The 13,419-nt window shown below is 23.8% G+C and overlaps 1 protein-coding gene across 1 annotated transcript in view; it reads right to left on the reverse strand.

The window, feature by feature from the left end:
• Nucleotides 1-298: 298 nt before the first annotated feature.
• LOC111612550 (Down syndrome cell adhesion molecule-like protein 1 homolog) overlaps nt 299-13,419 on the reverse strand; it is an 81,860-nt gene continuing 68,739 nt past the window's right edge. The window contains exons 17-21 of the mRNA XM_023353784.1: nt 9,087-9,380; nt 7,725-7,889; nt 6,594-6,781; nt 811-892; nt 299-534 (exon numbers count right to left, since the gene is read on the reverse strand). Of these exons, the coding sequence (XP_023209552.1) occupies nt 401-534; nt 811-892; nt 6,594-6,781; nt 7,725-7,889; nt 9,087-9,380 (863 nt within the window). The 3' untranslated portion in view covers nt 299-400. The remainder of the gene's footprint in view (nt 535-810; nt 893-6,593; nt 6,782-7,724; nt 7,890-9,086; nt 9,381-13,419) is intronic.

Genomic DNA, 13,419 nt, shown 5'->3' on the forward strand with positions numbered 1-13,419 from the left:
GTTAGTATAATGGTGTATCTGTATCTCTTTTCTTACTTCAATTCCTAACAGTCGGTTATATTTTATAGATCATAAAATATTATAAAAGAAATAATAATCTATAGAGAGAACTTATGAATGCAAAGAAANTTTTTAAACAATTAAAATATTATTTTTTTTTAAATTTGAGGATAAATGAATTTTTGTTATAATTACTTATTATTTTTCTAAATAATTGCTAATTTTAGCTATATTTTTAATATTGATACCAGTTAAAGTAGCAATAAAAGCACTAAGAATGAAGCCATTATAAGCCCATGAATATTTACAGGATGTTAGAACAAACTTCTTATCTGTGGAGTTCACACTCTAACAAAGTTAATAGAGTCATAAATATAGTACATTTTCTTATCTCAGATTCTTATACTAACAGAGAATTACCTGTTACTGTTTTCTCATAGGGTATATCCTCAGATTTTGACCCAGAAGATAATCCTTTCCAATGACTAGAAGTCGAGGCAAAGCCATCGTCTGATAAATCCGGTGTAACGTTCACTACAGTCACAAATAAGCGAAAAATAAGTTTAAAACAGCGAAGTTACGTATGTAAATTTTATTTTATATATATGTAAATTCCTAAAATGATATTACATCGATGGTATAGCTCATTAATTGTAAACAGAATTAAGTTAAAATGAGAATGATTAATATTATCAGTAACGCTATACAATAATTCATTACACAACTCATACAAGAGTCATTTAGTAGAAATTCCGTATAATAAGTATAATTATCGCTATTATATTTAATAAATATCCATTTAATTTATACCTGGATAATGATAGATATGGAAATCTGATCTTGGAGGTCTAGGTGTTCTCTTTACTGTTGCATACAATGGTTCATCCACAGACTGAAAATGGAAATTTAATGTTGATGTTGTATAATTGTTGAATAGGGATTTAGCCGAAATGTCAATGTTAACAACAGGATTAATAAACAATTATTCAAATCAACAGAATGTCACTAGGTAACTCTGTTAATTATAATTGTTATATGAACAGAATTCATATTTCTTTATGATAAAATTACAATCGATATAAATCACTCTTCACAATAATTTTAAAGGTAAACATGATTTAATTTTTTGACGAAATAATATTTATATTGAATGTAAGAAAACATAAAAAAATAATTAAATTTAATAATTAATATGCAAATTTTAAACTAGAAACTACAACTATAATAATAAATATTTAAATGCTTGAGAATAGCATTAGTATGTTGCAAAATATAAACAGAATAAATATTTCTTTCATATTTTCACTTAAAATAACAATTATTTAATACTTTAAAGATAATTAACTGTTTTAAAAAGTTTTTTTTAACTTCTAGAGATGGATTAAAAAGTTTTATTACTGAAAATCTAATTAATAGATAGAGTCTGATTTATGTTACATAAAAGTAATAAAATAAGAATAACCAACTATTCAACGTAACGGAATCATTCAACTGTTTTAAGAATTTAATCTTGTTCAACATCTAAAATTCCGACGACGATTGAAGATAGGGGAAAAAGAAGAAGGAAGAAAATAAAACTAAGAAAAAGTCAATGTTTATAAATGGTTTTTACTTATTTTTAAAAGAACAGTGCGTGAATCTCCTTTAGCATCTCTCCAGATTAAATTTATTGCTTTACTATTGAGTCCATTTTCTTCATTTATTGTTCATTTCGCAAATAGCTTGCAAGTAGTTTCGAAATTTAAAGGTAAGAATTATCAATTACTTTAGAACCACCAAATCCAATTCTCTCCTAATCAAATTATTCAATTTTTTTTTACAAAGAAAATGTCACTTTTCAACCTGTAATTAATAGAATTTCAACTTTCATTTAAGAGTTTTAACTCATGAAAACAAATACTTTATACAATTAAGCTTAGATCAAAAGTTTTATTATAATAAAAATTATAATCGTTTTAAAATCTTTCGACTTTTATTTTCATCAAAATAATGAACTTAATAATTATCTTCGAAGACAAAAATATCCACCTACATCAAGGAAGAAATGATATTTTAATGGTTTAAACCTGACTTCGTGATAAATTACGTTAAAATTGCATCTCGAGTGTTTATGAACGTTTATAGAAGAAAAAAAAATCTGTCGATACATTTATCAAATATTATAATTATTTAAATGGGATAAATTTAAAAAAACAAAATTAAAAACCGACTTTTATAAATGTCATTACATATACACGATTATGGATTTTAAACATCATTAAATTTATTTTTTTTTAAACATTAAGGTAAATTTATTACTGTGAAACGTAAAAGTAATAATAATAATAGTAATTACAATAATTATTATAAATTTTAAAAATGTACTTGCTTTATAAACAAAGTCTTTTTTCTGAATTTAAAGTAATAAATAAATGTAATAAATACTTTAAAAGTTTTACTACTTAGAAAGAAATTTAACAATGTATTTTTTTTAATATTTCGAATATGTATATACATATTAAAAATTCGAAGATTTCTTTAAAATTTAATTTTCGAGAATTATTCGAAAACAAAAATTCAATTTTGTAATTTACTTCCTTCGCATAACATTTAATTGAAATGCTTTTTTTTCGAGTAAAATAATTGAATTATCATTTCTAAATCGCAATTACGAACATTTTTCAATATCTCTGGCGTTATTTCTTAATTAGTATCGTTTCAAAACTAGTGTTTTTTTACATCTGATAAGTTATATATTGAGAAAAACACTTATTAAAACGGTAGCGAGTACAATATACGATTATAACTTTTAGATAGTCCAATAAATGAGATTCTAATCTAATTTTAACTGAGATGAAGAAAAATAAGTATTCTATCTAATGATACATTTAAGGAAACAGGAAGAGAGCAGTTCCGTCTCGATAATGAAACAAATATCCTATAGGAGTAACAACGTTATTGCATCATATAGATCCTCGTTTACATCAATTAGAAACAGTTGAAGTGTGCAGAAGTAACTTAATTCGTGCGACTATGCTTTCTACAGCCTTTAATCAATTCTCTGTTAGTAAATGCAATTAGTTTCTATCTCTCTATAAGAAAACAAGATCTTCTCTTTCAGTTAAGTATCTACGACAAATTGGTAATTATAATTTAGAGAAGTTTTTTACTCGTGCATTTAAGTACTGATTTAACGAAAATAAATGGACACTTTATCACGAAAGTCATTCAAAATGATCAGGTAAAATATTTTTGTTTCTAAATATTCTGCGTTTTTATTATAAAAACGTTTCTTCTTTATTCTCAAATTTGATAACATCTTGAAATAAAAAGTATTGTACTACTTTATGAAATAAAATGGAAATTTAAATACAATATGAAAATAATTATTGCGATTTAATAAAAAATTATATTTTAAAATTAAATAGAATAAGAATTAAAAAAAAATTATTTGAAAAACTTGAAAGTAGTGTGTATGTAAGTATGTATACGAGTTTACATAAAATAAGATTTAAATAATATAACATATAAGTATTAAACACTATTTATTCATATGATATATACNTATTAAACACTGTTTATTCATATGATATATATATATATATAATGTGTATGTAGAATATAATAGAATATAAATTTATTATTATAATCAACAATATGCAATCTTCATATATAATGAAGATTGCATATTGTTGATAAATATTTATATATATTATAATTTATAAAAACGTGATATAAGTTCACATATTTTTATAAATAAATAAATTGTTTCTTAAATATTAATATAGTTGAGTATTATTAACTATTTCATGCAATTTTCTTGTAAACATGAAAAATAATTCTAAAATTAAAAAACAAACTAAAATAAAATAGCAAATTTTCTATTAATAGCTATTATCTGGATGATATTCTTCATATTTTCTGAGCAAACTTTCTTGTTCTTACTAAGTCATTATATGGTTTCCCATGACAGCTAATATTTCTCACTTTGTAAAGAACTCTTTCTTTATAGGCTGCAGCAGTAATTCATATTAGAAAAAAAAACCGAAAATAAAATAAAATAAACGTTTAGTGGAGAAAACCATTATATTTAGTCACAAAATACTGTTTAGAAAAATTTTATTTACATAAGTTTATAAAATTTTAAAGAGGCTGAATAGAGAATAATTATAATTGACAACAAATATTCGCGAGATTAGCTTTAAGAAAATAGAGTTCAACCGTCTAGAAAGCTTTGACCTCATGAGAAATGCAACCACCCTTTTTGGCTAAGTGCCAAATGAATAATTATATCAATTTACTAGTTTTCTTGTCATATAAAGTTCAATTTCTAAGACATTTTCTTAGTTTTAAGTTGTCCTATGAGTTGTCAAGTTTGGAATACAGATAACATTGCACAGATATCATTTAAATGATATTTAAGTACTCGACTAGAAAAGTCTTTAAAATATATAAATATTTGTAGAATTTTATCGTCTACTTCATTCAAAATAAACCTGACAATTTATGTAAGTAAATTTCTAGAGAGAAATTTTTAATCTTTGTATTGTTTATATCACGTGATATAAATTCTGTATTAATGTTATACAGTACTTTAAAACCTGTAAAATTTTTATAAATACAAAAATTTTCTTTTGAGATGTAGTATTAATCAATAATTTAGTGATCTATACAATAGAGAAATGTATAATAAAATATAAAAAAATCAAAATGAATTTTAACTTTGCCTGCTTTGAATATCAGACAAATACTTTATACAATTAAGCTTAGATCAAAAGTTTTATTATAATAAAAATTATAATCGTTTTAAAATCTTTCGACTTTTATTTTCATCAAAATAATGAACTTAATAATTATCTTCGAAGACAAAAATATCCACCTACATCAAGGAAGAAATGATATTTTAATGGTTTAAACCTGACTTCGTGATAAATTACGTTAAAATTGCATCTCGAGTGTTTATGAACGTTTATAGAAGAAAAAAAAATCTGTCGATACATTTATCAAATATTATAATTATTTAAATGGGATAAATTTAAAAAAACAAAATTAAAAACCGACTTTTATAAATGTCATTACATATACACGATTATGGATTTTAAACATCATTAAATTTATTTTTTTTTAAACATTAAGGTAAATTTATTACTGTGAAACGTAAAAGTAATAATAATAATAGTAATTACAATAATTATTATAAATTTTAAAAATGTACTTGCTTTATAAACAAAGTCTTTTTTCTGAATTTAAAGTAATAAATAAATGTAATAAATACTTTAAAAGTTTTACTACTTAGAAAGAAATTTAACAATGTATTTTTTTTAATATTTCGAATATGTATATACATATTAAAAATTCGAAGATTTCTTTAAAATTTAATTTTCGAGAATTATTCGAAAACAAAAATTCAATTTTGTAATTTACTTCCTTCGCATAACATTTAATTGAAATGCTTTTTTTTCGAGTAAAATAATTGAATTATCATTTCTAAATCGCAATTACGAACATTTTTCAATATCTCTGGCGTTATTTCTTAATTAGTATCGTTTCAAAACTAGTGTTTTTTACAGCTGATAAGTTATATATTGAGAAAAACACTTATTAAAACGGTAGCGAGTACAATATACGATTATAACTTTTAGATAGTCCAATAAATGAGATTCTAATCTAATTTTAACTGAGATGAAGAAAAATAAGTATTCTATCTAATGATACATTTAAGGAAACAGGAAGAGAGCAGTTCCGTCTCGATAATGAAACAAATATCCTATAGGAGTAACAACGTTATTGCATCATATAGATCCTCGTTTACATCAATTAGAAACAGTTGAAGTGTGCAGAAGTAACTTAATTCGTGCGACTATGCTTTCTACAGCCTTTAATCAATTCTCTGTTAGTAAATGCAATTAGTTTCTATCTCTCTATAAGAAAACAAGATCTTCTCTTTCAGTTAAGTATCTACGACAAATTGGTAATTATAATTTAGAGAAGTTTTTTACTCGTNATATCGAGTATTTAAATATAATTAATTCTCCGCTTTAAATTATTTTTATTATTTTACTTTTTAATGGTTAGATAATTGAGAATGAATCCCATTTTCAGTAGGATTCATTCCATCCTCCCATTGCTTTCATCATGGCATCGCCCTCACATAGTGTGACACTTGAAAATCGATCGACCAACTCATACGAAACAACACAGAATGCAAATGTCCTCTACTCATCAACTGACAATTTAAGAAACAATATGTTAAATTACTGTTGTGCTATTTGAAAGTAATAAAAATAATCATCTACTTATGAAAAATATAAATAGAAAATCATAACAAAAACAATTCAATAGTTACATAAGCTACTTGTATAAAAAATACGTATATATATATATATTTTTTTTTTCTTTTAAACGTTTATTATGCTATAACGCAGATTTCCTTTTCTAGATGGCTTAATAAAGTAGAAATAAACTTTTTCCTCCGTTTAAATTAAATAAAATAAAAAAGAAAAAGAAGGAGAAGAAAAAAATTCAGGTTGAGTGCATCTAAAAGGATGGAAAATTAGATTGATGATATCGAAGAGAATTCTCTTTTACTTTAATTTTGTTTCGGTGTTATTTACCTGTTTACAAAATGTATCGATAGACTTCTGTTCTGCAGATGAAGATAGGCATGTAGTTGCATAAGGCGTTGGATAATAGCATGAATTACTCGCAATCGATTCTGTTTTCTTCATTGAGTTTTTTTCGACTCTTGTCATTTGCACCGATTCCTGTAACTGACACTTTCTATTCCCATAAATGGAACTTCCTAAAAGATATAAAAATAGCAAGAAAGAATTAAACAAAAACAACGGAATTTGTATAGTAACTTGGAATTAACTCGCACGATTAATAGCATTTTGTATTCTTGTTTTCTAATATAGTGCTTCCCTCTGGTGTTGGAAATTGGAATTAAAGACAGTAAATATTCACAGTTTATAAATTATATTTCGTGATTTTTCGTATACTAAGAAGGAATTCTAGTGAATATTTTGTAAAATTTTATCTTTCTGTACATAAAATTTAAAAATGAAAATATTAAATATGAAAACATATGATTGCTGATTTATCACATATTTTTTTTTAAATATCATTTTTATTAATATAAATTATATTGATGACATCAAATAAAAATAATTAAATATATTTAAAATAAGTATTTAAAGGTGTAAAAACACTTCGTATTTCATTTATTTAATCATATTGATTTTTTTTTCAATTCTTAATGCATTTAATTTACAAATATTTTATGATTTTTATACGTTCTTATAATTCATTTGTTTTATTTTATAAAAACATATTTAATTTTTAAAACATTTTTGTAATAGAATATAAATGATTAAGAATTTATATAATATTAATTATATTAAAAAGTAATTTCATTATAAAACATAAATAAACAAATTTTCATAAAAATTTTATAAATTTTATGTATATTGATTTCCATTATTCTAAATTTTAATGTAAAAATTTTTAAAATTTTAATCTATTATATAAAAATAAAATCCATCAGAAATTGTTCAGTGATAAATCAATACACGCGGTACAATTATAAAATATTCAATTTTTTTTTAAATCAAAATTTATCTATAAATATTTATATAAACTAGAATTTCAGATAAGTTTTATATATTTCTAGAAAATATAATTTGAAAAAAAATAAAAGAAAAGAAAAAAAAATTCACTCTATCCACTAAAATTTTGTTTCTTACCACTATGAGAACTCTCAGAAGAATTTCTTCTACGAATTATAATGCAAACTAAAATCAATAATGATAAAACGACAGCAAACGATACTAATGCAGGTAGTATGATATTCAAGTCGTAATAAAAAGGTAAATCTTCTGATTCTGCTACAGTTGAAGGTGTTATGATGTCTGTAAAAACATAAATTTAATTAATAAACTTGATGAAATATTATATACAGTACATATATATATACACACACAAATCATAAATTACAAAACTTCAAAATGACAAAATGTCTTTTGCACCTTCAGCTAAACTTTACTTATTCATCATAACATGTGCAGAAATAATTCCTGCACTAGTGTATGAGTAAAATCTTTAAATTATATCTCGCAAGCAAGACAGGCTGTCAACAGTAGAAGTCTACTCATTATCTAGAAACTTTATTAAATTACTGTTAATCAGTCAAACATCATTGATACGAACGTCAACATCTTTCTAACTTTACAAACTTAGTTGTGATTTTTAGTAAATTTATCATTCGTCTACAATCTGTCTTTCCAGTTTAACATGGCCATCACACTTAATTAATTTTACTTAAATTTTTATGATTAAAAAAGACGTTTTAATAATTAAAAGTAAATATAATTTTTTAATGTACTTTTTCTCCAATTTAATTAGAAATAATAATGCTAAATCTCAAGTAATTTTACACTAGGGTGGCCAAAAAGTCAGTTAACCGTACTTATTTTTGTGTTTCAGGTAAGCTTGTGAGTACGAATTGTAAACTATGTTTAGAATAACGTATTTTCGTTTTATAAAATAGGAGAAAATATGATTAAAATGTAATTAAATCAGTTGTGTTTTTTAGTTAATTACAATTTAGTCTTTACAATGATTAAGTGACTTTGAGCCATCCTGTATATTGTGTTTATTATTGTTTCTTAAATTAGATGTATCTGGAAACCATATTGATTTTTATGCTTTTAAATCAATTGTCAATTTGTAAAATCGAAAATTAATATTAACACATTAAGCACTTAACATTTCTAAATATTTACTTCAAGATAATCATTTATATTATTTTATACGGCTTTATATAACAAAATTAATTATTTTCTTGTCAGTTATTATTATGATTTTAATCAAAAAATCTCTTTTATCAGAAACAATAATAATAATAATAATAATAATAATAATAATTTTATTGAAAAGAACAGAAGAAGTATCCAATTGTTTTTTCTGGAAATCACGAATTCTCTCCATTATTCATAAAATTTATCTATTTTATTTTCAATATGTCAAAGTCAAAATTTTTTCAAAAATATTTTTTTCTATATTTTCAATATAATATATATATATATTCTTCCCCTCGATATACTTGCCTGCTATATATGGTACTGTTGCAAAAGTATATTCCGCTTCCATGATTCCCGCTTCATTATGCGCAATTATCTGAAGCTGATACCAAGTACCGGGTGTGAGATCACTAACTTTATACGTCCTTTGATCGATAGATACTTTATCGGATAATAAAATCCAAGACTTTTGTCGTTGTGGTCTATATCGCAGAGTGAAATACGATATCGGGCATCCACCATCGTGCCATGAATCCAAGTGAATGATCACGTAACTAGTATTGGTTGTCAACAGGGAGGTCTTATCTGGGGGCACCGGAGCTAAAAAGAAAAATTACTTATTACTTAATCGATTATATAATACTTATTGCATCGCATATTCGTATATTACGTGAATTGCCGAAAAAATGCATTAGTTTAAATAAATTGACTCAAAATTTATTAACACGCTAATCTTATTCACTAAGGATTTTCACAAGATTATAATTTAAGATGAATTTAACGACTTTTATTTAATTTTAGAAGTCTACATATATGCAATAATTTATAAATTTAGTAATAAAATATTGTAGTAAAAAAATAAAATAATAATAAAAGAAACAGAACAAAAATCGATTGTAATTTTACTTCGAGAATTAATTATATCTCGATTTTAAAATGGTAACTGTTATATTTTATTGTAAAATCTTCATGTAATTATTTACTTTGAAGTAAATTATATTTCAAAATACAGTAAATAATTACAGAAAGTTTTTCGATTAAATTTGCATGTAAAACTAACATATATTTAAATTCAATATAAAATTATAATTTTGTTAAGTTGAAAGTTTAGAAATTTATCTTTGTCAAATAGCCAACACCAATAATTTCCGACAAACTTTCTTCTAATAATAAACAATTGATTATTATAAAATATAAAATTAAATTTTATCAAAACATTTCAAACTAAACAATTCAAATCAAAGAAATCTTTTTATATATTTTAAATTAACCAATTTACACCAATCGGTTTTGATTCTCCTTCATAAAATTTAAGATAATTGTGGAGTTTTAATCAATTTCACTATTTTAAAGCTTTTTTCCAGTTTTCTATACTAAAATATAAAATAATTTATTAATATCTAATTAAATTTTCAGATTTCACCAAATATTAGTTTCCTAATATATTAATAAATACTTCATTCGAAGGATATCATCAGCAATTATATATATTTATGATTTTCTCATTCCAGTTAACGTTCTTTCAATTAAAAGTCTTAATTAACTCCCAGAATCAATATCAATCAAGAACTTGTGCTATTCAGTTTTGATGATTGAAAACTGTAATCCAAAATTTCGATATCTTTAATCTCTTCCTGATAATTAGCATTATTAGAGACTTTATATAATGGCATTTTATTTTCTTACAGTGCATTATCAACACAATTGTCATCATCCTATGGTTACTATGCATCAATCTTCCTCAAGGAGGCATTCCATCACTGTGTTGATAATGCAGAAACGTATTTTGAGGAAGATTGATGATAACTAAAAGAAGATAATTTATTATTTATCCAACATCTATATATTTATCTAAGACACAAGGAATAAACAAATATTATCAATGAGATTTGCTTGATATCTCCGAAACAGCAACAGGAGTATCTTCATTAATTAAACGAAACATTTCTTTTCGTTATTTAAAATATTTCAGCTCGATTTGTAATTGGAATTAATTTTAAAGAAACCAAAGTTTTATTTTTAAACTAAAATGTCTTAATTTCATTAATTTAAACTGACAAAACTTTAATAATATAATGCAACATTTCAAGAACTGTTTGGTATTAGCTAGACTAGATTAATAAATTTGTGCTGTTCACGATATTAATGAATTAACCACCTTAAACTAACACTTATTAATTAAATTTAAACAGAATAGAAATGTACTGCTACTAAAATGATTCAAAATGCAAATGAATATGTGGAAAATTTAGAAATTCTTTAATAGAAATTACATATTCTATGAAAATACAACTAATATTACAAAAATAGGAACTTAAAAATAGAATAAAACACTTATTTTCTGAATATATTGTAATGGCGTATAAGGAAACGTACAGACGTGGGAAACTGACACGACATTATCAAAGCGATTCAATGTGGGGTGTGGACCTATCTCACAACAATATTTGCCTCATGCTGTTTATGAGAGTGTCGAAAAGTGCGGTGGTTAGTAATTGTCATTTCTCCAGGCGCACTACAGAGCTCCTGGAGAGTTTTGGATGGAGATTGGTAGAAGCAACACATCTCTCTAGAGCATCGCATGCATGTTCAATGATATTAAAACTAAGAGAACAAGCTTGTAATCTATATGTGGCAAATTATATTGTTCTCGTGATACTTGTTCCGAAATTTATTCTTGATATACGAAACGATTGAAGCTTTCTTAAAATTTTATATCCTCACGCTTTATTTTTATTTGTACTTTATATGTCATATGCATATTTATGCTATAGACGAAGATTAAAAGAAATAAATCATATTCTTACTTCGAATTTCATTTAAAACATATTATAATTTAACTTTTTGTTGCATTTAACTTGATTATTTCCTTCAATTTTATTCTGCAAAATATACAGGTTACATACGCAAGATAACTGTGTATCGTATATTTTTTAAATGTAATTTTTATATATGTATTTTGATACGTAGAAATTCCTAATTAATATTATTAATTAAATCAGAAATTGTGACGTCTATATATGTTTTTTTCTTACCTATTCATAATATTACTTTGTTAATTTTAATAGAACACACATGACTATAAGACATTATAAAACTGGAAAATATTATTTAAAAACTTCAAAAATAAATGCATTAATTTACTTATTTTATATAGTATCTTATTAAGCAAGTTGAAAATGTTAAATATGCATAATAATCTATGATTAATAATAATTACATTCGTGTTACTTTACATATCTTACAAATAATAAGCTTAGTTTCCTTTCCTTTCAAATTGTTGAAGATGTAATAGTCTTAATGAATTGATTTAAATAGTTCAAATTACTTTTAAAACTAGTAATTCATTTCTGAAATAAAATATTTTAGATATAATGAAGCATAAATTCGGAAGTGAATGTATATAATGAGAAGCTTATCGAATTAAAACATTTTTCTGATAGAATTTTCAGTAGTTCTTTATGTTATATAATTTTTGAATACTTATTAATATAATTCACACAAATATTTAATAATATTTTAATTTTTCCAATAATTTTTATAAAAAAGTAAATAAATTTATTAAGATTATCATCATTATCACAAAAACGTTTTATAAATAGAAATAATGGAATCAGGTAAGGTGAGAAAATGTGATGCAATTCCAATAAAATTCTTCTGAATTATTTATTATTTGTAATATTAGTTATAAAACAGAATAATTGAGCTAAATGAAATCAATAAGTTATAGTTAGCTATATTTAATTCTGCAATACATTGAAAACGTTTTAAACCAGTAAAACAGAAAAATATCTATTATATTATATAAACTTATAATGATTATCACTCAATATTGCTTAATTGTTATACAGAAAATACTTTATATTTCTTTATATAAAAGTTAAAACGAATTTATTATCCTTCGGAGAATTGCTAGATGGAATGTAATTTAACAATTCTTTTCTAATTTCGGTTAGTTTAAAGAAATCTTTCTGCAGAAACGTTCTACCAATCCATTAAATGATTTATAAGATGGAGAAAATAGCAATTGATAAAGTTAAGAAGCAGCATGTAACATGGCTGATGAATATTTTTTCTTTTAACAATTATGATTTATATTCCGAAATCATGTTTATCTTTACTAGTTTACAATCTGCAACTGATCAGCACACAACACACGTTAAATAAATAAATATATATAAAGGATTGTATATATTTTTAGAATATCAAAACAGAAAAATTTTGCCAGGAAAAGTTTTAATGCAACACACATTTATCAAGCTTCTAAAGAATGTTCTCTAGCATAGATAAATGGCAAATTCTACTATGGATTATGCATCCCGACATGGCTAGCCATATAGTCTTTGTATGCTGGTACCATGAGCTATAAAATCACCAAACCATCTAAAAAATGACATAAAATTCTATTTATCCTACATATGTTTGAAATACAAGCCATATATTGTTTACAATCTACTAGAAATTTTTACGAAGTCAATATATCAGTAAAAATTTAAATATACAGTTTTGTTTCACAATCAGATACATTTCTTGAAATATGTACATAAATGAAATTTTATTCAGAACGTCTGAATTTATGTCAATACTGTTTTGAAGAAAGAATGTGTTATTTTAGCATATTTTAAAGAGAAATTATTGA

Source organism: Centruroides sculpturatus, unplaced genomic scaffold, assembly GCF_000671375.1.
Source record: "Centruroides sculpturatus isolate CEXI.00-Female unplaced genomic scaffold, Cexi_2.0 scaffold3, whole genome shotgun sequence".
Lineage (NCBI taxonomy): Eukaryota > Metazoa > Arthropoda > Arachnida > Scorpiones > Buthidae > Centruroides > Centruroides sculpturatus.